At 56.1% G+C, this 26,042-nt stretch overlaps 2 protein-coding genes across 2 annotated transcripts; both read left to right on the plus strand.

The window, feature by feature from the left end:
* Window positions 1–68: 68 nt before the first annotated feature.
* RPL22 (ribosomal protein L22) lies at window positions 69–2,610 on the plus strand. Its single transcript, XM_005528333.3, has 4 exons — window positions 69–184; window positions 591–698; window positions 1,342–1,466; window positions 2,394–2,610. The coding sequence occupies exons 1-4, from the start codon at window positions 173–175 to the stop codon at window positions 2,536–2,538; spliced, it is 390 nt and encodes a 129-aa protein (XP_005528390.1). The 5' UTR covers window positions 69–172; the 3' UTR covers window positions 2,539–2,610.
* A 221-nt stretch (window positions 2,611–2,831) lies between these two features.
* Window positions 2,832–25,930, plus strand: CHD5 (chromodomain helicase DNA binding protein 5). Its single transcript, XM_014257191.2, has 42 exons — window positions 2,832–2,895; window positions 3,976–4,106; window positions 6,759–6,938; window positions 7,382–7,500; window positions 7,989–8,227; window positions 8,581–8,705; window positions 9,786–9,909; window positions 11,275–11,441; window positions 11,522–11,740; window positions 12,218–12,427; window positions 12,514–12,725; window positions 13,702–13,833; window positions 14,337–14,445; window positions 14,744–14,935; window positions 15,021–15,221; window positions 15,597–15,734; window positions 16,135–16,256; window positions 16,442–16,615; window positions 17,302–17,443; window positions 17,642–17,773; window positions 18,253–18,370; window positions 18,806–18,930; window positions 19,285–19,516; window positions 19,594–19,719; window positions 19,853–20,025; window positions 20,183–20,357; window positions 20,770–20,862; window positions 21,241–21,329; window positions 21,522–21,655; window positions 21,852–21,996; window positions 22,178–22,337; window positions 22,463–22,542; window positions 22,662–22,788; window positions 23,122–23,211; window positions 23,527–23,664; window positions 23,913–24,021; window positions 24,201–24,333; window positions 24,527–24,722; window positions 24,902–25,062; window positions 25,156–25,270; window positions 25,381–25,431; window positions 25,670–25,930. The coding sequence occupies exons 1-41, from the start codon at window positions 2,832–2,834 to the stop codon at window positions 25,386–25,388; spliced, it is 5,859 nt and encodes a 1,952-aa protein (XP_014112666.2). The 3' UTR covers window positions 25,389–25,431; window positions 25,670–25,930.
* Window positions 25,931–26,042: the final 112 nt, after the last annotated feature.

Consider the following 26,042-nt stretch of genomic DNA (forward strand, 5'->3'; position numbering starts at 1 on the left):
GTCCGGCCCCGCCCCCGTCCGGCCCCTCCAGGCATCACTGTCCGCTCGCAGCCGCCCTGCACGGGTGCGCCCGGAAGCGATCGACGCCGTCGGCGCTCGGCTGGGACGGCCCGAGCGTGGTTGTGCGCAGGCGCGCGGCGCGCGCTCCCTTTCTGCCTCGCGCGGAGCCGCCATGGCGCCCGCGGTGAGTGAGCGCGGGACCGGCACCGGCCGCCACCTCCCCGAGCCTCCCCCCCCCCCACCGAGCCACCCCCCGCCCCCCCCCGCCCCCCGGCACCCCCCGCAGGCCCGCCGCCTGCCCCAGCCCCGCCGCCTGCCCCCGCCCTCTCTTCTCCGCGTGGGGCCGGGCCCGGCCCGCGCCTTCCCGGGGCCCCACGCGACGCCCGCCGCCCATCCGGATCGTGGAAGCGGGCGGCGGGCGAGTCCCATTCCCACCGCGCTGTCCCCGATCTCGATCCATGCCTGGGCCCTTCCCGTCTCAGCCAGCCCGGAGCTCGGCCTCGGCCCCTCCCCGCTGCCCGGGGTCGGTCCCTCACGGCGCTCCCCCTCCCTTTCTTTCTCACTCTCTCTCACTCTCTTTCCCCCTACAGCAGAAGAAGCCTGCGGCGAAAGGTGGCAAGAAGAAAAAGCAGGTTCTGAAGTTCACGCTGGACTGCACGCACCCCGTCGAGGATGGCATCATGGACGCCGCCAACTTCGTGAGTGCGGGGCCTCCCCTGGAGCCCTGATGGCTCCACCGCTCTCGGGGGCCTTCCCACGGTGATGCTCGGCTTCGATCATCCCCGGCTATCCCGCGGCTCTGCCCTGCTGCCTTGAGGTTGTCCCATGGGCAGAGGAGCAAGGAGTGCTGGGGCTGGGCATGAGGCTGGGTTTGGGACACTTCGTAGTTAAGCACAAACGTTGTCCCTGCTCATGTACAGTTTTCCTGTCCATCTCTGCTGGGTGAGTTTGTGTCGTGGCAGGGATGTAGTAAGGCCAGGGATGCTGAAGTCTGGGGTCATGAACCTATGCCCATCCAAACCGCACTCCAGCATGGGTCTGGGCAAGGCTGGGGCTGAGGGGAGCTCACACCCTAACCCCACTGTCCTGGCTGTCCCCTTGGAGGGCAGGAACATCTCCAACATGCCAATCCAATATGTTCAGGCTTGAGCATCTCACCCAGGTGTGGCTTTGATGGTGGGGATTAGCCTGGCCTGAGGAAGGGGTTCTCCCCTGCTCTCCTGTGCTATGGGGGCACTGGTGTCTGTTCCCCAGCTCCAGAGCACCAGGCACAAGCCAGCCTGTGGGGGCTGTGTCTGGTGGGAGTTGTGGCCCCAGCTCACAGCTGTGTTCCTCCTGCAGGAGCAGTTCCTGCAGGAACGGATCAAGGTGAACGGCAAAGCGGGAAACCTGGGCGGGGGCGTGGTGACCATCGAGAGGAGCAAGAGCAAGATTACGGTCACATCAGAGGTGCCGTTCTCCAAGAGGTGAGGTGGGGTATGCCCGAGTCCCACCGGGTCCCCTTGGTCAGTGTGGCCGCAGATGGTCCTTGGCAGGGGATGACCAGTGTACGCTGAGAGCCTGTGGGCAGGAGGAGCTGGCAGGGAAGAGGTCTCAGTGCAGGAGTTGTGCTGGAATTTGTGCTACCTGGCACTCGTTGAGTGGCTGCTCTTCCCAAACGATATATGAGAGAGGAATGTGTTTGATATTCCAGCTGGGAAGGCTGCTGGTCTGGGCAGTGAGGGGACCTGCAGCCAAAAGATACTGAATGGAGAATTTAGGGGTATCTGCAGCCAAGGTCTCCCAGGTTGTTTCCCTCATCTTGTGGGGTTTTGGTCTTTCTTGGGCCGGCATCAGCAGAATGTGGTTGTGCCAAGGTGTCCCAGATTGTTCCCCTTCATCCTGTGGTGCACTGGCCCTCTGCCCACTTCTGGCTGCCTGTCCTTGTGCTGCCATCGGCAGACCAGGGTTGTGCCACGGCAGAGGTGGCTCAGGAGCTGGCTGGGCATGCAGAGTGGTGAGAAAAGCAGAGCTGTGTGGGCAGTGGGCGTGCCCTGCCCCGTGAGCACCCGCCTTTCTCCCAACGCTTTTGCTCCACCTCGGTGCCACACCTGGCACATCCCAGCCCATGGTATTCACCATCCCAGTGGAGATTCCCTCTGGGGTGGGTACAAGGCACTGGGTTTGCAACCTTGTTGGGGCAAGAATGATTTCCCAGGATTCGTGTCAGGCCTTTATGGTGTTATTCCCCTGGTTACAGTCTTTCCTGGCAGGAACTTTGCTAAGAGGTGGCCAGTGGGATGTGTTGATGCTACTGGAGGTGGGAGCCTGTGGGAATAAGGATTTTTTTAGCCAAAATTGGGGGACTGGCAGAGGGCAGAGGGGCACCACTGTCAGCCATGCCTCTCCCACAGGTACCTCAAGTACCTGACGAAGAAGTACCTGAAGAAGAACAACCTGCGGGACTGGCTGCGCGTGGTGGCCAACAGCAAGGAGAGCTATGAGCTGCGCTACTTCCAGATCAACCAGGACGAGGAGGAGGAGGAGGAAGAGGATTGAGCCCCACCGCCGCTGACGGCCATTTTGTACAGTTTCGCTTTTCTGGAATAAACAGCAGCAGAGTTGTTCATAGCCCGTGCTCGGTGGCGGCTGCGGTTCCGCTGGGGGGATTTGGGGGGATTTGGGTGTTTTCGGGGAGCGGCGGTCGGGGGGCGTGCTCAGGCTCATAGGGGGCGTGGCCAGGGGCGTGTCCTCCGCAGGGGGCGGGGCCGGCTCTCGCCATCTTGGCGCGGAGCGGCCGCGCCCGGCTCGGCCCCGGCGCTCGGCCCGGGGCGGGCGCTGCCCCGCCCGGCATGCGGGGCCCGGGGCCCGCCGGGGAGCTGCTGGACGATGGGGACAACGAGGAGGACGTGTGGGGTAGGCGGCGGCGGGCGGGGGGCACGGGCGGGGCAGTGGCATCGCTCCCCGGGTCGGTCCGGCCGTGCCGCGGGCGATCCGCGCTATCCGGACCGGAGGGGTCCGTGCTGGCTCCTCCTCAGTAGCCGGTTCCCTCCCGGGCGGTGCCTGGCGGCCGGCTGGTTCCCCGGGGTGGGCTTGGTGCAGAGATGCCCACCCTGTCAGACCTAAACCAGCACAGCGTGAGTCAGTGAATCACGGAATCGCTGTGGGTTGGGAAGGATCGTAAAGAACATCCAGTTCCACCCCCTGTCACGGGCAGGGACACCTTCCACTAGAGCAGGTTGCTCCAAGCCCCGTCCAACCTGGTCTTGAACAGTTCTAGGGATGGAGCATCCACAGCTTCTTTGGGCAACCTGTACCAGGGCCTCACAGAAGTCGAACAAGCAATATGTCCTGACTGCTCCGAAGTGATGTTGCTGTATGACCTCAGAAGTTAAAAATAAAGACATGGGCCTAAAGCCGTGTGGAGACTGGCTGGGATGCTGGGATGCATTGTCTTTGGGAACATAATCATGGGAAGGGGAGTGTGCACTAGCATCAGTGCCTCTGCCTAGGGCTGGGTCCCTGAGCTGGTGTGAGCAGCTCAGAACAACCTGGCAGCTGTGGCATTGTGGCACCCATTTTCTTCATGAACCCTTCCTCTCCTCCACTGACTGTGTTTGTGAGCTCTGCCTGGGGATTGGAAAGGTAAAAGCCAAGTGCTGCCCCAGTGTCTGCAGGCCCAGGTCAGCAGGACCAGCAGCACACGGGGTGTCCCCATGCCCGTCTCTGAGAGCGCAGTGTGGGCTGCCCACACCTCTGTGCTGGGTGTGAGTGGCAGGAGGATCTGGGCATGGGAAGAGCTGAGGCTGGTGCTGCTGGACAGGACCCTTGAGGGGCACCAGTGGGGCAGCTGCTGGTGTGTGGGTCTGCAGGAGAGGCCACAGAGCTCTGTCTTGTGGCCTGAAGCTGCTGCTCAGGTGTGCTCCTCTGTCATGGTGAGCACGGTGTCCTATGCCTGTGCAGTCTGTCCATGCGAGCTGTCCCTTTTGTCCCCAGAAGAAGACGATGGGGTGCTGGAAGGATTGGATGAGTTTTTTGCAGAAGACCAAATTGTGGTACAGAAAAAGAAGAAATCCAAGAAGCTGAAAGATGGCAAGGCTGCCAAAATCAAGAGGAGGAAGAAGGAGGTAACACTGCATTTTCTCACACTGGGTTGGGGTTCCTCAGCTGTGGCACAGAGGCAGCAGCTCAGAATGTTGCTGGCAAGCCCCTCTTGCATCTCTGGATGGAAAAAAGGGTCATTATTGGGGTTTTCCTTCACTGAGCAGGTGCTCTCCCAGCCCTGGGAGGTGACCCTCTTGCCCCTGGTGTCTCCTGCCCAGCCTGGTTGCTCAGGAGTGGCAATGTCCTGCAAGTGGTCTCTGGGGAGCAGCTGCAGGGAGAAGGGGCCTCCATGGCTTCTGGCAGTGATGCAGGCACCTACCCCACAGGAGCAGCTCAGCTCTCGTGGGTACATTGGTGTGTGCAGCAGTGCTGTCCAGCCCCATGTGTTGAGTCCTCCCACCCACACCACAGTGCAGCATCCAGGGGCAGCAGTCAAGTCTTGCTGACGTGTGCTGCACCAGCTCAGTATCTGGGACTCAGGTTCCCAAGGAGGGAGAGGCAAACCAGCATGTTGGGACATGGGCAGGGCTTGGAGGTTTCTGTGGATACTGGTGTGGGCTGCACTTATTCCAGCTGTTTGCAAGTGAGATGGTCCAGGGGCCTCTAGGACTTGGCACATGGAAGGACTTCTCTTGCCTTCTGCAGGAAAACAAAGGTGAGGATTTGTGTCCTCAAGGGTCAGGCCCGGCACTGGAGGTGTGGTGCTGGGTTGAGAAGGCTGGCTGTCACTGCTCCCAGAGCCCTGCTCACTGATGCTGTGCCACTCACTGTCCCGTCCCCAGACAGTGCTGGACATGAGGACAGGAGCAGACATCTTGTGTGCTGGCCCTTTTCCTGCCTAAATGTAGACAGGCTGCTGGGAAGAAAGGGTGAGCAGTGACAGTTCCTCAGCCCACTGCTTCCCCTGCTGTGGCTGAGGAGAACTTGCTCACCCAGCACAACTGGGCACATCCTCCCTTGCCAAGGCAGGGCTGGGTGTTGCTGATCTCCCCAAGGGAGCTGTAAACAGATCAGCTGGATGAGGTATCGCGTTGAAGTGCTTGTGGTACGGGTAGAAGTGTGATGAGCTGCTGCGTTAAAGACAGGTGATCCCATCCTGTGCTGCCTCTTGCCATCGTAGCCCTGAGGAAGCTTGTTTCTGTTGTGGCCATGGTGATGTTCTCTTTCTGCAGATACCACACAAAGCAGGCTCAGGCCCTCTGCCCCCTCTACCTCTCCCATCATTAGGCTCAGTTTTTTTCCCTATGCTGTTTTCTGAGAGGGGGAAAATAAAACACAACTCCAAGTTACTTTCACCTCTGCTCCTTTGCTTTTGCTGCTGACCTGCCTGAGCCCTGCAGCTGTGTGTGCTGAGCTTGGCTGCTGCTGAGCTGGGGGTGGGGAGAAAATAACGGGCTGAGAGCCGTCCTGTTTTTTAATTAATGCCTTGTGTGGACAGCTCTAACCAGCTTCTGCCTTTGGGAGACTGTCCCCTCATCTGTCAAATCCAGGGAGAAGCTGGTGCTGGAGCTGTCAGTTGACATGAAGCACCCAGGCTGCCCTCAGGGTCAGGGGGTACAAGATAAGGACCTTGAATGAGGCTTCCTTTTCCTGAACTTCTCAAGAGTTTTGGGGGCAAATGAACCTTACCCCTGCTAGAGGCGGGTGGGAGTGAAGTGCAGGCCTTGGTGTGAGGCCAGTGCCTGTCTCCGCTGCAGTCTCTGGGCTTTTTTGGGGCTGCCATGCTGCACTGCCGCGGGAATTCGCCGGCACCAGCCGCAGTGGAGCTCGAGGCGACGCACGGATCGGTGCTGCAGCCCCCCGGAAAAAATCCGCGCGGAACAGCCAGGCTGTGCTTGGAACCTCAGCGCAGGCAGATGAAGGTCCTTGGCAGGGAAGGCAGCGGAGAGGGAGATTCAACCTGTACTGCAGCAGTTCCCATGGAAACCAATTATCCTGTGCCCAATTCCAGCTGTTCCTAACCCCGCTGAAGGAGAGGCGCGGGCTGCTCCGAGCCGGGAGGGACCGGCCGGGGCCGGGGAGGTGGCTCCGGCCAGGAGGGGCACGGGGAACCGGGGTGGGTCCGGGAAGGGCTGGCAGGGCTGGGCGCTGTCCGCTGTGCTGGCAGGAGCCGGTCCCTCAGCTCTCGCCGAGCCCGGGTGCTCCTCGGTGCCCCCGGGGGACCCGATGGCTTCTGGAGGGACCTGGAGAAGCGCGAGGAGGGGCCCGTGGGAACCTCGTGCAGTTCAACAAAACCAAGTGCAGGTGCTGCACCTGGATCACGGCAACCCCTGATACCAATCCAGACTGGGCTGTGATGAGATATCGTCGAGATATCGATCGAGAGCAGCCCTGCTGGGAAGGACTTGGGTGTGCTGGTTGGTGAGAGGCTGGACATGCCCTGGCAGGCCAGGAAGTTACCTGAGTTCTCTGCCCAGCAGGCAGCCACATTCCTTGGGATGGTAATTCTGTTACTGTCCATGTTGTGCAGTGGGTCACAATTTCTCCAGAAATAAACAAGAATATCCCCTGGCAGTCCCTACTCTGGCTCTTCCAGCACAGTGTAGCCATGGAAGCTTGCTCCTTTCTGACTGTGGGGAAGCAGAGTGCATCCCTCTGCTGGAGATGGGAGGTTTCATGTGGGAGAAGAGTGAAGTGGGGATAGGCTTGTTCTTCACTGTCCCTTTCTGTTTTAGGGGAGCAATGATGAAATGTCAGAAAATGAAGAGGAGATCGAGGAGAAATCAGAAAGTGAAGGGAGTGACTATTCTCCCAACAAAAAGAAGAAGAAAAAACTGAAAGACAAGAAGGAGAAAAAGCCAAAACGGAAGAAGAAGGATGAAGAGGAGGATGACAATGAGGATGGAGGTTTAAAGGTACAAAAGACTTCTCTGAGCTGGTGCTAGTGTCCAAAGCCAGACTTGGATAAGAGGAATTGAGGGTTTCATGAGGAGTTTGCCTTGGATTTGGTAAGGATGAGGTTGCAGGTGAGTGACTGGGACAGGAGAAGTTCTATTTCCTTGGTGTTTATCTTGAATGCAGGGAGAAGTTGAGTTTCTTGCAGCTGTGAAACCTGCCAAGGCCTTATATAATGTTCCATGGTGGGGAGCATTTGCATGGTGCCATGTTAATTTGTTTTTGGGACTGCATGAAGCATTAATTTGTTAAGCGCTTGCGTGTGCTGTTTCATAAATCCCAGCAACAAATCCCTGCATATCACTGATGAGGGAGATATGGAGCACATGACAGACCCAGCCTTGTGCTGCTCATCTGCAGAGCTGTGGCTGTTTGCATTAATGATGATTCTCTAAATCTCCAGGAGCCCAAGAGCTCAGCCCAGCTCATGGAGGAATGGGGTCTCGATGACGTAGATTACGTTTTCTCAGAAGAGGATTATCATACTTTGACGAATTACAAGGCTTTCAGCCAGTTCCTCAGGTAGGGACCTGGTGGTTGAGGTTTGGGCATTGCTCAGTCAGCAGATGAAGTTGTGAAGTCAGTTCTGCATTGCTAGCTCTTTGTCACTTCTTCCTCCCAACTCCATCCTCAAAACTCCATTTATTTGCAGGATTAACTGAAAACAGCTGAAGCATTTGCCTCTCCTGCTCTCCAAAGCCCCATATTTTGTGTATGCTTATTTGAAGTGTTTCATGAGAAACACAGTTTTAATGAATTTCTGCTTGTACCATGGGCCTTTCAGAGCACAGCATGTATTTCAGGGAACCGAGGTCTCTGAGGAGGTTTAGGTGTGCTCCCCTTGAATATATTTGCTTAAGGAAGCTCTGGTTTCTGCTGCCTCCCCATGAAACTCCTGCTGGGAGGCACCACTGCCATGTCTTTTGGGCTGAAGCACCAGAACATGAGGGCAGGAGCAGACACGACACAGTGCTGCTAACACGTGGTTCTCCCTCTCCCCTGCCCTGCAGGCCCCTGATTGCCAAGAAGAACCCCAAGATCCCCATGTCCAAGATGATGACGGTGCTCGGCGCCAAGTGGCGAGAGTTCAGTGCCAACAACCCCTTCAAGGGCAGCTCGGCGGCGGCGGCTGCGGCAGCTGTTGCTGCAGCTGTGGAGACTGTCAGCATCGCCCCGGCGCTCCCTGCCAGCCCCCAGCACTCTGCCCTGCCCACCGTCATCAGGAAGGCCAAGACCAAGGAGGGGAAGGGTGGGTGCCACTTGTGGGGGGCTGCTCTTGCCAACAGAGCTGACATAGGGGCTGCAAAGCACAAGCTTCAGCGAACTGGGGAGCAAAAGAGGGTGCCAGAGGGGTGTTTGCAGCTCCCATTGCCCTTGCAGAGGTCCTTGAGAGGCATGTGGTTCTTGAACCATGGCAGATCGAGCCTCTGGGTCTGCTGGATGTTTGGCAGTTTGTGGAAATGAAGATGAGCAGTAGTGGGAAAGGGAAGGATCTCCCTTTGTGCTGTGCTCCTCCTTGGGAAGCTGCTGTTCCACTGTGCTGGGGGGTGATTTGGGTGACAGTTGTTTGCAGAGTACCAAACAAGTTTTCAACTTCTTCAGGTCCAGGTGTACGGAAGAAAATCAAGGGCTCCAAAGATGGGAAGAAAAAGGGGAAAGGGAAAAAGATGGGAGGCTTGAAATTCCGGTTTGGAGGAATCCCCAGCAAAAGGAAAAAGGGCTCCTCTGTAAGTCTGCAGGGCTTTGGGTCTGGGAGGGAAGTTCTGGGACAAGCCCTTTTTGGGGATGGCACAGCCACCCCATGTCAGGGGTGTCACAGCCTCATTTCTGCCCCTCTGTGGGGCACCAGGCCCCAGTCGGCACATCCACCCATGTCCAGGCTCAGATTTGTGAGACTTATGTCTTTTTTGCTAAAATCACATGACCCTGTTTACTTTCAGCAGTGCGGGTGATAATGCCATCATTTCAGATTTCATTTGCAAAGGAATTCTTCAGGGCTTGCACTGCAGCTGAACCGTACATCACAGAGAATTCTGGGATGCTTTAATTGCACTAACAGGGCCTGCCCACGGCAGCTGGGATCCTGTGGCATTGCCTGAGCTGCTGGAGCTGCCCAGCCAGAGTGCACTGGGCTCTTCTTAGTGCACCAGTAGCAGGCATGTTTCAAGGAATTAGCAGCATTTTAAAGAATAATTTCCTTAGTTAACTAGTGACTGGGGGTGGGGCCCTTCTAGGTGTTGATAATGTTGGTCAAACCCCCTAAGCTCACTGTGTTGCAGTTCTGGCTCCAGTTCCCATAACATGTCCTGTTTGCAAGCACATCCATGTGTTGAAGGTTGAAGGGCAGGAGCCACTCATTGCTGCAGATTTTCAATCATGTGTCACAAAAAATTCCTCCTGTGCTCTAGATTCACACATTCACCTTCCACAGAGTCACAAAGAGCTCGGGCTGCCTTCTGCAGCTGGAGCCTGAGCAGCTGGTTAGGAGTGTGCATGCTGGGGATTTTCATGCTTGAATCTCCCAAGTAAGAATTCAGATATCTTATGTTTTGACTCCTTTCATGCTGTGGGAATGCCAAGTGTGAATGCCGGAATTCATGGGCACAGGAGGGATGGCACAGCTGAAATAGGTGTTGAAAGAGAGAGAGGGAGCAAAGTTCTGCCAAGTACTGGAAAAAGGAGCCTTTGGATGCACAGGGTGGGAGTATAGGGTTGTTCTTATCCAGGAGAGCACAGTGTCAGCAGTGGAATGACAGCTGGGATGCCAGCACTTGGACTGGGTGTGCTTTGCTTTTCCCTCTCTGCAGAGTGAAGAGGAGGAACGGGAAGAATCTGACTTTGACAGCGCCAGCATCAACAGCTCCTCCATGCGCTCCGAGTGCTCGGCTGGCCTGGGGAAGAGAGGGAAGAAGAGGAAAAAGAAAAAGAGGAGTAGGCCATCCTTTGTTCTTATTCTGGTTGAATTTCCCTGTTCAGATGGTGCTTCCCTGGCCTGTGCAGGTCCAGGCTATGTCTGGCACTGGCTCGGTGGGAGAGGATGTGCCTGTGCCTGTCTGTGTGAGTGGAGTGTGAGGTGCTCTCTTGGTGTCCAGGCCCTGCTGCTGGGGGCTTGTTCCTCCAAGGAAGTTTCAGAATTTGTGGGGTTTCCAGGGAAATGGTTTTCTGAGGAGCAGCCCCCAGAGAGCTGTGGCTTGTGGCAAGCTCCCAGCAGAGCAGGGCAGGCTGTGGGTGAGTGTGTGTGAAGATGAGAGGTGGTTTGTCTGCGTGAGGTGTGCAGTCAGGCAGAAGCAGGTGGCAGAGCTGTGGTAGCAATGCAGGGACAGGGAGGGAACACGTGAACCATGGTGGGAAGGATCTGTCAGGATCTGCCAGTGGCTGTGTGACCACATTTGTGTGCGTGTCCCTTTATCACTTCCCGGGTGGATGTTGTGCCATGGCACTTCTTTCCTCATGCTTCTCTGGAGAGCAGCCCCCTGTGCTGAGCACGTTGCCTTTCTGTCTTGTGTCCTTGTTTGGCATGAGATATTTCATATCCAGGTGCATCATTTGGCTTCTTAGCTTTTCTGATCATTTTTGCTTCCAAGAAATGGAAGGGTGGCTTCTGGGCTGGGGGTCAGGTAGGGTGTGACACCAGCCAGCCTCCCCATTGGTCAGCGAGGCTGGGCTTGCCAGCTAGCCCTGTGTCTTGTGTGTGAAGGGCATTGCTTGTGGCCTTGTGAGGGCCCTGGTGCTGGAGATAGGCAGCTCCTGCTGCGTGCTAGAGGAGTGGAAGGTCAGAGTTCCATGCCAGGAGTTTGTGGCAGAGCTGGGAATTGAGATGAGCCATTCCGGCACTTGCGAGGCCTCGTTCCTCTCCTCCTTTTCCTGTCCATGCTGTGTTGAGAGTGCTTCTGCCTCTGTGCCGAGGAAGAGCAGAGTAGTCCCAGGAGAGGAGTCCTGTCCTTGGCCATGTCACCCTTGCATGGTGCGTTTGCAGCTGGTGCTGGTGCCTGGGGAGGTTTCTCTGACCGGCCTCCCTTGCAACCTCTCCAGGTTCTGGCATTCTCCATTGAGAGCCTGAAGGAACCAAAGGATGATACAGTGTGGAGAGAGAGACAGAGGTGAGATGATGCTGTGTGCAAAGGTGAACTGTGGTGCTGAGGGACAGAGAGATAGTGGGAATTAACAGGAGGGGTCTGAGGTGAAATGCTGTCCTTATTTCCTTAACTGTATGGTAGAGGAGCAAGTGTGCCATTCCCTCCGGGAGAGCTGGCTGCTCAGCCACCCCTCTGACTGTCACCTGTCCCTTGCTTGCAGTCGAAGAGGGGGACGGGTACGAGACGGACCACCAGGACTACTGTGAGGTGTGCCAGCAGGGCGGGGAGATCATCCTGTGCGACACCTGCCCCCGCGCCTACCACCTGGTCTGCCTGGACCCCGAGCTGGAGAAGGCCCCCGAGGGCAAGTGGAGCTGCCCCCACTGTGTGAGTGGGGTTGGGGCCCCCTGGGAGTGGGTGGGCTGCTGGTGGAAACCCTCGGTGTTACACTGGCTGTGCTTCCCCAGGAGAAGGAGGGCATTCAGTGGGAGCCAAAGGAGGAGGAGGAGGAGGAAGAGGATGGTGGTGAGGAGGAGGAGGATGACCACATGGAGTTCTGCCGGGTCTGTAAGGATGGAGGGGAGCTGCTGTGCTGTGACACCTGCCCGTCCTCCTACCACCTTCACTGCCTGAACCCGCCGCTGCCAGAGATCCCAAACGGTGAATGGCTCTGCCCACGCTGTACAGTGAGTGTTACTAGCATTCCCATTCCTTACTTTGTTCCTGCTCCCACACCTGCCTGGCCTGCAGTGGCTCTCATGGCTGCTGCTGCCCCTCACAGCCCTGCCCTCTGCCCCAAAGCCCTCCCTGAGGAGTGTTGCTGCTAGGTGCATGTGCCTGAGGGTGCAGAGTGGTTCTGGAAGGCTCTGCTGCCTCTGTGATCTCCCTGTGGGAATTGCTGGCTGGCAACCTCCCGGCCTGGTTTCTGACGGGATGCCAAGCCTTGTTTGATATGTAGCCTTTTCTTCCTGGTGGCAAGACCCGTCCCCATGGGGGATGCAGAAGTGTCACGAACACTTCTCAGGCACCCTGTGCTGGCTGCTGTCCCCTTGGCACTGAGGGTCCCCTTCTGCCCCGCAGTTCCCTGCTCTAGCTCCCCGTGGCTCCAGACAGGGTCTCACCTTAAACTCTGTACTCTTGTCTGTTCACTTCTGTGTCCCCAGTGCCCTCCCTTGAAGGGCAAAGTCCAACGCATCCTGCACTGGACCTGGAAGGAGCCGCCGGCTGCCGCGCTCCCGGCCGCGCTGCCCGCCCCGGACCCCGAGCTGGCTGTCCCCCCACCGAAGGTGCTGGAGGGGATCCCGGAGCGCGAGTTCTTTGTGAAGTGGGCAGGCCTCTCCTACTGGCACTGCTCCTGGGTCAAGGAGCTGCAGGTGAGCGCTCGTGGCATTGGTGTAGAGCCCCTGCCTGTCCCTCTGCCCCTCTGCCCGCGGGCTGAGCGTGGCTCCTCCTGCTGCAGCTGGAGCTCTACCACACCGTGATGTACCGCAACTACCAACGGAAGAACGACATGGATGAGCCACCAGCCTTCGACTACGGCTCTGGGGACGAGGACAGCCAGAGGGAGAAGCGGAAGAACAAGGACCCCCAGTATGCCAAGATGGAGGAGCGGTTCTACCGCTATGGCATCAAGCCTGAGTGGATGATGATCCACCGCATCCTGAACCACAGGTGAGGAGCCTGTGAGGGAAATTGTGCCATCCTTCCGCAAGGCCAAATCCTTGAGCTGGTGGAATTTCAGCTTCTGGCCTGTGCTGAGGTCTCTGTTGCCTTGGAGGTTTGCTCCCAGGGTGAAGCTGAGGCTGGAAGGGGATCCATGCTGCCTTATTTTAATTTCTGCTATGTTGCACATTAAAAATAGAGTTGCAGCAAATTTTTCCGAAGGTGGATGCACAGTGTTGTTCCACCCTTCCCAGTCATACCGTTTGGGTCCTGTTAGAGCCTGACCATTCTGTAAATTCCAGAGCTGATGGGGACAGTGCTGAGGGAGGAGTTGGAGCATGTGGCTGACTCCCTAACAGAGCCTTGACATTGATGTTTCTTTTCTGTAGAAGAAATTCCCTGTGAATGAAATGTGCTGTGCAGATGGGTATTCTGCATCAGGTGGTTGGAGACATGTTTTTGTTGAATTTCTACATTTCAAGTGGCAGCTTGAAATATCAAGCAGTAGCAGCAGCTCTGCTGGAAGGCTGCGTGGCAGGAAAGAGCTAAAGCTGCTTGTCTGATTTTCATGTGAGCTTTATCTTGTCCACTAACAAGGCAGCAGGTTTCCCTGTAGGCACAGAGTCAGACTTGGAAGTGTGTTTATTCTGTTTTTAGTGTAAGCAGAACTTCCTAGAGTGGTGAATGCTGCAGGTGAGAGGGGAAGCATTGGTATCCATCCAGGCCTGGTGAAACAGGGAAATGAGGTTATTCAGTGGAATGGAAAAGCAGCCTGTAAAGCTTAATGGTTTGACACACTTACAGATGAATAGGCATTTCTGCTGGAAGTGTCGATAATTTATGTTTTTCTACCTCAGCCTGGATGTCCTAGTCTGTAGGTGAAGGCAGAGGATGAAGCATCCAGTTCTGTGGAAGTAGATCATGGTGAGCTGCTCCCAGGGGCTGGTGGCATTCACTGATCAGCTTTCTGTGCCTGGTGTTACAGCTTTGATAAAAAGGGAGACATCCATTACCTGATCAAGTGGAAGGACCTGCCCTATGACCAGTGCACATGGGAGATCGATGACATAGACATCCCTTACTATGAGAACCTCAAACTCCTCTACTGGAACCACAGGTATGAGCCCACAGCCAGGGGAGTTGGGCAGAGCCAGGGCAGCCCGTGCGGGTGTTTGGGACAAGGGGGACACAGAGGTGCCCCCCTTTTGAACACACTGACACCTCTCACAGTGACTTCTCTTCAAGAGCAGTGGCCCAACACTGGTCAAGTCTGACCCTCCTGATGTGCCATTGCTGCTGGGCAATACCACCTACTCTTTTCTAGCTTGTGCTCCCCTTCCCCTGTGTCTGCACTGCCATGACATTCATGGTCTCCATGGCCGTGCTGCCTGTTTTGGGGGAAAACCACAGTATTCTGAGTTTGCTGTTCTTCATTCTGGAGACTGTTGTGTGGACTGTTGTGAGGGAAAATCAATGCCCTGTGAGTGCCTGTGCTAACTGGGCCAGAAGAGCTCCTGTGGGGAGAGGGGCAGTGGAGTGTGGGAGGTGTTTCTGTCCCTCAGCTCGGAGCTGAGAGAACAGTGACCCTCTGCCATCCCTGATGCGTGCTGGCTGTCGCAGGGAGCTGATGCTGGGGGAGGACACGCGCCCTCTGAAGAAGCTGAACAAGAAAGGGAAAAAGCTGAAAGAGGAGAAGCTGGAAAAGCCTCCAGAAACACCTCTTGTGGATGTGAGTGAGAGTGGTGGGGATAGTATGGTGGCATGGGAATCTAGAGGGAGGGTGGGCTGTCTGTGCCCTTGTCCTGTGATGTTGTCCTCCTCTGGTCCTCCTTTGGGGACCCTGTTTTCATTGAAAATTCTGGAGTGGTGTTGCTGTGAAGCGCCTGGGTGCTGGGCTGTGCCAGGGACCATGTCTGTGTCACCCTTGGAGCTGTTGGATGTTACAAACATAAAGAGGGATGTGCTTGGGTGCAGGGGAAGGAGGGGCAGGTGGTTTTCACTGCTCTGTGCCATGGCTCTCTTTTCAGCCTACAGTGAAGTTTGACAAGCAGCCGTGGTACATTGATGCCACGGGAGGCACGCTGCACCCTTACCAGCTGGAAGGGCTGAACTGGCTGAGATTCTCCTGGGCACAAGGAACAGATACAATCCTAGCTGATGAAATGGGGCTAGGGAAGACAGTGCAGACTATTGTGTTCTTGTATTCCCTGTACAAGGAGGTGAGTGGAGCACCCAGCAGTCCCCAAGGTGGCTGAGAGCTGCTGAGTATGGGGAGAACAGCCTGGGCTCTGTCTCCCTGAGCAGGGCCACTCGAAAGGGCCATACCTAGTCAGTGCCCCCCTCTCCACCATCATCAACTGGGAGCGTGAGTTTGAGATGTGGGCACCTGACTTCTACGTTGTGACCTACACGGGGGACAAGGAGAGCCGGTCGGTCATCCGGGAAAATGAGTTTTCTTTTGAAGACAACGCCATCCGGAGCGGGAAGAAGGTCTTCCGGATGAAGGTGGGAGCTGAGTCTGTGCCTGCCCCATCACTTTACCTGTCAGTAAGAAGGGGAGAGGAGAATTTGACTTGCAGAGGGAGGCTGGTTAGGTCTCTGATCAGCTATGTCCCACAGAGGGAAGCTGGCATTTTTTACAAACACAGGAGATTTGTGATGAGCTTTACAGATTTCTGCCAAAGCTTTTCTATTTCTGTAGTCTCCTGCTTGGTTCTCGTGTTTGGATGTTCTGCTGGCATGACCCAGCCCTGCTGTGGGCTCTGTGCCAGGCAGTGCAGCCCTTCTCATCTTGGATCACATGCAGCAGCAGCAGCGAAGTGAAGGCTGTCCTCTTTGCTGTTCCCTTATCCCAGCTTTTCTCTCCCTCTGCTCCTCCAGAAGGAAGCCCAGATCAAGTTCCATGTCCTGCTCACGTCCTATGAGCTGATCACCATTGACCAGGCAGTGCTGGGCTCCATAGAGTGGGCTTGTCTGGTGGTGGATGAAGCACACAGGCTGAAGAACAACCAGTCCAAAGTAGGTGACAGGCATTTGTGAGCGAGTGTTTTTTCTTTAACATCCTCTGGCATTATTAATATATTAATATTATATATTAACATCCCTTCAGCAGCAGGAGAGGCAGCAGCCTGGCTGCCTGACAGTCCCTGGACAGGCTATTGTGGAAGGGAACTGATCCCTCTCATTCCTCTCCCCTTTACCTGAGGATCAGTGCAGTCTCCAGCTCCTGGGATGTTCAGTGTCCCTGGTGCAGGAGACAAGTGGTGTGACCCAAGGACACACAGGATTGCTGCCTGTGCTCAGTGGGAATGGCTGGGGGCAGGACATGCTGGCACCCTGCTCAGTCTCCATGTGCACCCTGAAGAGTCCCACATTGGTTCCTTGCAGTCTTTGTCACCCAAACTTATTTCTTTTCCAGTTCTTTAGAGTACTGAATAGCTACAAGATCGATTACAAGCTGCTTCTCACAGGGACTCCGCTCCAGAACAACTTGGAAGAGCTCTTCCACCTGCTCAATTTCCTGACTCCAGAGAGGTTTAAGTAAGTTGCACTTACCTGGGCCATTGGGGTGGCTCCTTGCTCTGGCTTTGGTGCAGGCACACAAGCATTAGCTCCTCACGTGCCTCGAGAGCTCTGCCCTGGATTTTTAGTCATAAAGCAGCAGATCCCTTTGCTTTCACCTGCCCCTGTTGCTTAGTGCCATGGGGGTCTGGCTGCTTCCACAGCAACCTGGAGGGGTTCCTGGAGGAGTTTGCAGACATCTCCAAGGAGGACCAGATCAAAAAGCTCCATGACCTGCTGGGTCCCCACATGCTGCGGCGGCTCAAGGCCGATGTGTTCAAGAACATGCCAGCCAAGACGGAGCTGATCGTGCGAGTGGAGCTAAGCCAGATGCAGAAGTGAGTGATTCCAGTGAATTCCCCAGGGGTGTCTGGCTTCTCCCAACAGGGTGAGGTGTTAGTGGGGCTCGAGGGGTCAGATGCACCCCACTGGCCTGGGGCCTGCTGCAGGAAGAGTGGGAGTACTTTGTATGTCACCAAGGGGTGTGTTCCATGTGGTTGAACTGACTCTGTGCAGTCCTGGGGACATGGGAGGCTGGCAGTGTGGCTCTGCTGGATCTTGGGGCATGGAGAAAACACTGAGGCTGAATCCCCTTCTCCCATTCCTGGCACTAGGACATGGCCTGTACTGCTGGTGTGCCTGGGTCAGCCTGGAGCGTTGCTGCTGCCCCAGCTCTGGTTCTGCTAGGCTGACTTCTTCAGTGTCATCTCTTGCAGCTCGGGACACCTGCAGGAAGAGCCTGTCACTTCTTCCCTGCCTGGTGGGCAGGAGGGCTTGGCTGGCACCCAGCAGAGGGGGGTAGTGGAGGTGCTGTGCCCCCCAGTCTATCCCACTGTCAGGGCTGTGATCCCCCCAGAGCAACTGGAAAGACACAGCCCTGGGTGCTGAATTAGTTTTAAAACCCTCCAGATCTCCTGTTTGCATCTCCAGTGACCCTAGGGAGGTTTAATTCAGTCCCCTTCTGTTTGTGCCAGTCCCACAACTGCCCCAGCTAACAGTGTCTGTCCTGTCCCCCCTCCTCCAGGAAGTACTACAAATTCATACTGACAAGGAACTTTGAAGCCCTGAATTCGAAAGGTGGTGGGAACCAGGTCTCACTGCTCAACATCATGATGGACCTGAAGAAGTGCTGCAATCACCCATACCTGTTCCCTGTGGCGGCCGTGGTACGTCCCCTGCCTTTGCACCCTTGGGCATGTCTCAGAGTGTTGGGTGCCACCTGCTTCCATGATCCTGTTTTGTGGGTTTCCATGAGAGTGGTTTCACACAAGGACTTTTGTTTTTTGTTTTGGAAAAGCAAGTGAAGTTGTCCATGAGGTTAATGCAGGTTATCCTTGTGGGCACTGACCATGCTGCCTTCACAGGAGGCCCCAGTGCTGCCCAATGGATCTTATGATGGGAATTCTTTGGTCAAATCTTCTGGGAAACTGATGCTGCTCCAAAAGATGCTGAAGAAGTTACGGGATGGGGGTCACAGAGTTCTGATCTTCTCGCAGGTGAGAGCAGGGAGGGATAATAATAAATTTTTAAAGGAATTTTTAAAATTATGTATGGCAAATTTGTGCTGGGAACAGACAGAAATAGGTGGAATAGCTGGTGACAGCTTCTCCCCCCGGCAGCCATGGCAGTAATGGTGGAAGGTCTGTGTCCCAGCTCGCTCCTGAGGGAGCATCTGTCGTGTTTAAGAGCTCTGTTAGCTCGGGATAGAAAGGAGACAACAGTCACGAGGGTCCCCTTTGGGGAGGGACAGTCAGACACAATTCCTTCCTGCTGATAGAGTTGCCTCTAGAAGATGAGATGTGAGTGTTCCTCCTCTGGCAGCTGCCTCTTGGTTGTGCTTGCTTTGCTGTGCTGCCACCACCGAGGCCTCTGGGCTGCGGGCAAGGACCATGCTGGGGCAGGACAGGTCCCCAGGGGGAGGCAGGAGTGTTTGGCCATGCAGACCCTCTCATGCCAGGGTCGCCTTGCCCTGTAGATGACAAAGATGCTGGATTTGCTGGAGGATTTCCTGGAGTACGAAGGCTACAAGTACGAGCGCATCGACGGGGGCATCACCGGCGGCCTGCGCCAGGAGGCCATCGACAGGTTCAATGGTACTCACCTTCCCACCTTGCTGAGGGGTGGGCATGGGGGGGATGGCAGTGTGTGGCCAGCAGCAGGTTGTCTGCCAGTGCCCAGAGCTTGCAGGTCTGGCTTCCTGTGGCACGGGGGCTGCTCGTACCAAGCCTTTAAGCCCTTTAGCTGGTTCCCACAAGGAACCCTGAGTGTGCCAGCAGCTGTTCAGCTGGAAGGGCTCCTGCCTTTCCCTCCAAGACCTCAGCAGATGACAGAGCTTCCCCTTTGCTCTGGAGCTGGGTTCTGCAGTACCTGATTCCCAGGGAGTGATGTGTTTTCAGTCCTTGCCACCCCTGCCTCTTGCTTGTCAGCTTTGGAAGCTGTTCTGTCCCTCCAAAATGGTGCTGCTCTTCTCTGTGATCTGTGCTTCTTTCTGCCTCACCTGTTCCCACCTCTGGGTTTGTTGTTCTCAGCTCCTGGGGCTCAGCAGTTCTGCTTCCTCCTCTCCACCCGTGCCGGTGGTCTGGGCATAAACCTTGCTACGGCCGACACTGTCATTATTTATGATTCTGACTGGAATCCCCACAATGACATCCAGGTTTCTGACTTTCCCTTTTCCTTCCTGTATAGTAAGTACCTCTCTGGCTCTGCCCTCTCTTTGCACACCCGCACTGGGATTTCAGTATCTTCTCTTGAGAACTGCTGACACTGTCTCCTGTGTTTGTGGGTGTTTCTGCTCAGCGGTCCCCTTCCTGCACCCTCTGGTCCCATCCTGGTCTCTCTGCAGTCTAGGAGAGACCTGACACATAAAACTGGCCCTGTGGCATTCTCACTTTTTCCTCATACTTGTCCTCAACTGAGTGCCTCTCATGCAGCTGGGAGGGTGAGAAGCATGGCCCTCTTGTCCAGCTGGCACCGTGCCACCCTCACCAGCTCCATCCTGTGCCTGCAGGCGTTCAGCAGAGCTCACCGCATCGGGCAGAACAAGAAGGTGATGATTTACCGCTTCGTGACCAGGGCCTCTGTGGAGGAGCGCATCACCCAGGTGGCCAAAAGGAAGATGATGCTCACCCACCTGGTGGTCCGCCCGGGGCTTGGCTCCAAGTCGGGCTCCATGACCAAGCAAGAGCTGGATGACATCCTCAAGTTTGGGACAGAAGAACTCTTCAAAGATGATGTGGAGGGTGAGGTGGGAATGCTCTGTGTGAGGCAGGGCCCTGTCTGAGCTGCTGGGGCTCACTCTCCTCTCCTTGTGCCACAGGCATGGTGTCTCAGGGACAGCGGATTGCCATGCCAGATGCTGTTACCCCTTTCTCTGACACACTGTCAACAAAAGGGGGTGCAGCAACCCCTGGCATGAAAAAAAAGCATGGTGGCACCCCACCAGGTGTGTAGGCCCTCTTTGCTGGGGTGACTCATCCCCCTCCCTGTCCCCTCACCTGACCTGACCTTGCGTGGCTCAGGAGGGGACTGTCCAGCATCCTGATCTGCGCTGCTGTTCCCCTTGCTTTGCTCTCCAGGTGACAATAAGGATGTGGATGACAGCAGTGTGATCCACTATGATGATGCTGCCATCTCTAAACTTTTGGACCGAAACCAAGATGCGACTGATGACACGGAGCTGCAGAACATGAATGAGTATCTCAGCTCCTTTAAAGTGGCTCAGTATGTTGTGAGAGAAGAGGATGGTGTGGTAATGTGATCAGTATCATGTCTTACAATCACCCCTTTGTACATCCCCCCATGTTCCCTCTGCTCCCTGTCCTGTCCCTGTGAGTGCTGGGCATGGGGCAGGACCCTCCCTGCTCTCTCTCTGTGACTGCTCGAGCCCCTTGTCTCCGGCTCTGCAGGAGGAGGTGGAACGGGAGATCATCAAGCAAGAGGAGAATGTGGACCCTGACTACTGGGAGAAGCTTCTGCGGCACCACTATGAGCAGCAGCAGGAAGATCTGGCCAGGAACCTGGGAAAAGGGAAGAGAATCCGCAAGCAGGTCAACTACAATGACACCTCTCAGGAGGACCAAGGTACGGTCACAGGTGCTCGGCTCCTGGCTGGGCTCATGGGACAGACAGAGCTGTCACGTGGTGTCTCTCTGCAGTTGGTAGATTGCCTGGATCTGTACTTCCCAGATTCCTAAACTTTCCAGTGTAGAAATTTTCAAAGATTTTTTTTTCTTTTTCTGTTGATCTGTAAACTCTGGTTTTGCTATAAGAATCTAGGAAAGATATCTGTGGGCAAAACATTTCAAACTGGGTTTTTTGCTGCATAACAGAATGCTGATTCTGTAAAACCTGAGAACATTATTTCCTGTTGCTGTGTCCCCCTCTCCTGCTGCCTGGCAGTGAATGCCTCTCTTACCCTCAAGCAGGCTCTGACCTGTTTAGCACATCCCACCCAGGCAAGGTCTTCTAACCTGGCCTCCCTTGTGTTCTGCAGAGTGGCAGGACGAGCTCTCTGACAACCAGTCAGAGTATTCCATTGGCTCTGAGGATGAGGATGAAGACTTTGAAGAGAGGCCAGAAGGCCAGAGTGAGTTGGGATTTGGAATCATCAGGAATGTCTGGGTTGGAGGGACTGGTGTGTCCAGGGCTTTTGTTCAGGGGACTGTGTCCCTGCTTTCTGTCAGGTGAGGAGCTTTCCAGAGCAGGAAAGGCAGCCTACTTCTTCCTAGGCCTCTGCAGGACTGTAGTCTGGTCCACCATGAGGACCTGGCATTGTCCCCCTTTACCTGGGAAGGGCAGAGGAGTGTCCTGGCCTGGGGAGTGGTGACTGGAAGGGACCCTGCAGTCTGGGCAGATGCTCTGGCGGGTTCTGCTCCCATCAGGAGGAAGGGCAGGAAGCCTAGGGCACATGAGGTGTCTTTCCTTGCTGCCTGGCCCATCCATCACTGAGGCTGCTTGGCTCTAGGTGGCAGAAGACAATCCCGGAGACAGCTGAAGACTGACAGAGACAAACCTCTCCCTCCTTTGCTGGCAAGAGTTGGGGGGAACATCGAGGTGAGCCTCAGCCTCAGTCAGAGCATGGCCAATGCTGTTGTGCCCAGGCTGCCTGTGAGCTGCATCCCTCTGTATGGAATCACTGGGACATTAGTCCTGGTCCAGCAGTGCCTGTCACAGCTGTGAGGCTCCAGGATGCCGCTTGCTGCTGAGGCCACTCTGTGATCCCAGCGATGCCTTCGCTTCCTGCAGGTTCTGGGCTTCAACGCCCGGCAGCGCAAGGCATTCCTGAATGCCATCATGCGCTGGGGAATGCCTCCCCAGGATGCCTTCAACTCCCACTGGCTGGTCCGGGATCTGCGAGGGAAGAGCGAGAAGGAGTTCAGGTACAGAGGTCCTGGCAGGCAGGCAAGGTAGGGAGCCTGCACCACTTCACCCTGGGCTCTTTTTGGGAAGGCAGTGTCTGTTTCATTGAGATGGTGTCTCTTGTTCCTTTCCTGGGTGTGAGACTTCCCTCATCCATGGGTGGCTGGGGATCATGTGTGTGCTGGGTTGAGGACTGAAGTCTGGCTCTCCTGGCAGGGCGTATGTCTCTCTCTTCATGAGACACTTGTGTGAGCCTGGGGCAGATGGTGCTGAAACCTTTGCGGACGGCGTTCCCCGGGAAGGGCTGTCACGCCAGCACGTGCTGACTCGCATCGGGGTCATGTCACTAGTAAGGAAGAAGGTGGGTGAGTAAAATGATGAATGAGCCTTTTCAGGAACGTTCTAGAGACTTTTCCCAATGGGGTGGGTGCAGCAATCCTGCCACTTGGTCACTCTGTGGGTGAGCAGCCTGGACACGCTGACTTGGCGCCAGCTGGGAATGTCCCTGCTCTGTTTGACCTGATCATGTGTGTCTGTCCCAGGTCCAGGAGTTTGAGCATGTCAATGGGAAGTACAGCACCCCAGACCTGGTTCTTGAGGGCCCAGAGAGCAAGAGATCCAGTGAGGTTGTGTCTTCAGATCCAAACACGCCTGTCCCGGCCAGTCCAGCGCATACACACACGGGACCTGGGGCCCTTACAGGTATTCAGGGGGTTGTGGCTGGGGTCTGACTTGGCAGGGAGGTGGGCCAAGACACCAGGAGGTTTTGCAGATCCTTGACCCATCTTGCCCTGCTCAACAGCTTCCTGGCTTTGCTCTTCTTACAGACAAAACAGAAGCACAACTGGGGTTCCATGAGGAAAAGGACCCAGTGGAGCAGAAGCCCAGAAAGGTGTCTGACAGCCAGGTGAGGTGGCTTTGTTCAGCATCTCCTCCAGGAAGTTTCCCCTGCTCTGCCTGGGAACTTGGGGTACTCCCTAGGGAAGGGAGGGCTGGGCTGACCTGGAATGGGTGCTTGGCATTTAGGTGCCTGCAAGTGCCGAGGTGGAGAGCGAAGAGCACCCAGAAAGCTGCGACAGCAAGGAGAGGCCAAGGGAAGAGAAGCAAGAGGATTGTGAGAAGGCTGAGCCTTCTTCTGAGCCCCTGGTGAAAGGTGAGGCTGTGTATCTTCCCTGTATTGCTATGGGAAACCTGAATGTCAGAAAGTCCTGCAGAAATTCCTGAAAAAACAAGTTGTAAATTGCATGAAATGGTCATTTTGGGGGGCATTTGTTCCTCCAGATGTCTCAGGGAAGAGAGAAAACTAAATACATTTATTTGATAATATGCAGAAGAATGTTCTGTTTAAAGTTCTTTGAGCATCTTGACTATACAAACCATATAGCTACTTTACCCTAAAAGGGAAAGTCTGTCTGGATAAGTAGGTTGTTCCCTGCAGAACATTTTCCATGTCAGGCATTTCTTGTAGGCCTATTTCCTCCTGCAGATGAGGGGATTCAAGAGCAAGAGAAGCCTTTGGAGAAGGCGGAGTTGAGCAGCAGCCCAGGGAAGGGGGAGGATAAAGAAGTCAAACCAGGTGAGGCATGAGACTTTGGAGAGAGAAGAGTGGGAAGAATTCCCAAAGTGAGGCCAGTGCCTGGCACAGTGACAGAGTGTGCCCACAGTGTGGTGGCAAAGCTGCCATCAGCACCAGCACCACTGGTGCTCATCAGCCACGAGTGGGAACAAGACCCTGTTGGGGTGGGCTCTGCCTGTGCTAACAATGGGACCTGCTGGGAGGGATTGGTGGCTTTTGCAGCAGTGACTGGCTGTTGATGGGGCAGGGGTGGCACCAGTGGGTCCAGTGGTGGAGCACAATTAGACAGGCCAATTCCTTGTATTTGCCAAGCAGAGGATGGCAAGGAGGAGGAGAAGGAGCCAAGTGATGCCCAGCAAAATGGTGACAAAGAGGAAGAGGAGGAAGGAAAGAAGGATGACAGAAGCATGAATTTCAGATTCATGTTCAACATTGCCGACGGTGGCTTCACAGGTAAGAGTGAGAGACGAGGTGTTGGCCTCGTGCAAAGCTGCTGCAGGGGCTCTGAACCTGTTCAGGGAATGTGACCCTTGTCATGGGCCATGCATGGGCTGGTGCTTTGCTGGCAGCAGCAGACCTGGGAATGTCCTGTGCCTGTGGTCCTGGGAGGTTCCATTGCTCGCCCTGCCCACATGCTGTGCATTGACTTGCAGTCCAGCTGCCCTGACCAGGCTGTCTCCCTTCTGCTTCTGCTTCCACAGAGCTGCACACACTGTGGCAGAATGAGGAGAGGGCTGCCATGTCCTCTGGCAAGATCTACGACATCTGGCACCGCCGACACGACTACTGGCTGTTGGCAGGAATTGTCACGTACCCTTTGACCTGGCAGAGCAGGAGGCAGTGAGGCGAGAGAGGCCTCTGGGGGTGTGGGAGCTGGGCTGGCACTGCAGTGATGAGCAGGGAGAGGGTTTAGGGCCACGGTGTTGCTGTGGGGTGGTGGGCAGGCTGTTGGCTGGCTGATTCTGCCCTTGACACTTGCCCCACACCAGTCATGGCTATGCCCGCTGGCAGGACATCCAGAATGACCCACGCTACGTGATCCTGAACGAGCCCTTCAAGTCAGAGATACACAAGGGGAATTACCTCGAGATGAAGAACAAGTTCCTTGCCCGGCGGTTTAAGGCGAGTGGCAGGTCCAGGGCTGGTGAGTCCTTGCTGGTGGGAGGACCAGAGCAGCACCCTGAAGCCTGGGGGGAGGTTGCCAGCATCTTCTGTGAGCAAAGTGGGGAGTGGACTTTGCGAGGGGCACTGTGATTTACTGGTTTATAGTGGGGTGGGGTTTGGTCCTGAATCCTTCCCCTCCTGCACCTCCCAGTTGTTGGAGCAGGCCCTGGTGATCGAGGAGCAGCTGCGGAGGGCAGCGTATCTCAACATGACCCAAGACCCGAGTCACCCGGCCATGGCACTGAACGCACGGCTGGCAGAAGTGGAGTGCCTTGCCGAGAGCCACCAGCACCTCTCCAAAGAGTCCCTGGCTGGGAACAAGCCTGCCAACGCTGTCCTGCACAAGGGTGCGTGCCTGCAGGGCTGGGGGAGTCTGCTCTGAGGCTAGGAAGGGTTCCCCACCCTCACCTGGGGAGCCAAGCAAGGAGGTGTCCCCATCTTGTTCTCTCAGCCAGGAGCTGCTGGCTCCTCTCAGCTTGCTGGCTCTTGCAGGCATCCCCCCATGTACTTCCTGATTTACTTGCAGTGCTGAACCAGCTCGAGGAGCTGCTGAGTGACATGAAGGCTGATGTGACACGCTTGCCCTCTATGCTGTCCCGCATCCCGCCCGTGGCTGCCCGGCTGCAGATGTCAGAGCGGAGCATCCTCAGCCGCCTGGCCACCCGTGGAGGGGATCCAGCTGCCCAGGTCTGTGGGGACGGGCACAGAGCCCTCTCTGTGAGGGTCACGGTCAGGTCAGGGCTACAGGCCCGTGTCTTTTCTCCCTCCATGTCTCCCCAGGGCTCCTTTGGCTCAGCCCAGATCTTCAACAACAACTTTGGGCCAAATTTCCGTGGTCCTGGGCCGGGTGGGATTGTCAACTACAGCCAGATGCCTCTGGGACCCTATGTAACTGGTAGGTTGGGGTTTTGCTCTTGGGCAGAGAAATTCAGAGGGTGGATTTGGGCGTTCCAGGAGTGCTGCCAAAGGACAGTAGTGAGCAAGGTGTTTCCTCTGTCACCACAGATATTTAGCAGTTCCCATGATTTTCCCCTGCAGCTCCCACTCCTAACCGAGGTAAGGTTGCGCTTCCCACTCTCTGTGCTCTGTTTGCTGCGGAACATGAAGGGGTGGGGGGCTCAATGGAGACTGAGTTTTGAGCTGCCCCCCCAGTGCCAGTATCTGGCGGTGGCCTGACTCAAGCAGCTGCAGTAGAGGTGGGAGCAGATCCTTTCTGCAGCCTCTCCCAGGTGGGGTTGGCATGTGGGGAGGGTCCAGATTTGGCTGGTGGGCAGCCCTTCCCCTCTTCTCGCAGCAGCCCTGGGGGACAGTCCCCTGTCCCTGGCCATGAGCCGCTGTTGCCAGAGGTCGGCAGGGAAATTGTGCCAGCGTTGCCTGCGTGGAGGACGAGCTGCCGCCGGTGCTGCCGCGCTGTCCCGCTCCTGCTTCAAGTGTGCTTTGCCTGCTGCGGCCCCCGTGGGAGCGGCGGGGCTGGGGGTTTGTGTCCGTGTACATTTTTTGCACTTTCTTATTGAAGACTTGAAGAGTTTGTCTGGGCAAGGTGGGCTGAGGGGAGGGAGGGAGGGCTGGAGTTGCGGTGTTTGTCTGGTTTTGTTGGCAGGTGTGGGGGTGAGTGGAGGCCAGTGGTGCCATGTCCCAGCCGGCTGTGCTCCCCAGCTTCCCCCTAA

Source organism: Pseudopodoces humilis, chromosome 24 (assembly GCF_049639895.1).
Source record: "Pseudopodoces humilis isolate 2021_Gansu_Grassland_sample_001 chromosome 24, ASM4963989v1, whole genome shotgun sequence".
NCBI classification, from domain to species: domain Eukaryota; kingdom Metazoa; phylum Chordata; class Aves; order Passeriformes; family Paridae; genus Pseudopodoces; species Pseudopodoces humilis.

Excerpts from the sequence above, each read along its gene's own strand:
- RPL22 (XM_005528333.3), top strand. Across the intron at positions 699-1,341 it reads TCATGGACGCCGCCAACTTC|GAGCAGTTCCTGCAGGAACG; the intron begins GTGAGTGCGGGG and ends TTCCTCCTGCAG. Across the intron at positions 1,467-2,393 it reads GAGGTGCCGTTCTCCAAGAG|GTACCTCAAGTACCTGACGA; the intron begins GTGAGGTGGGGT and ends CCTCTCCCACAG.
- CHD5 (XM_014257191.2), top strand. The coding sequence starts at position 2,832 with ATGCGGGGCCCGGGGCCCGCCGGGGAGCTGCTGGACGATGGGGACAAC. Across the intron at positions 18,931-19,284 it reads ATCCCCACAATGACATCCAG|GCGTTCAGCAGAGCTCACCG; the intron begins GTTTCTGACTTT and ends CTGTGCCTGCAG. Across the intron at positions 25,063-25,155 it reads GAGGGGATCCAGCTGCCCAG|GGCTCCTTTGGCTCAGCCCA; the intron begins GTCTGTGGGGAC and ends ATGTCTCCCCAG.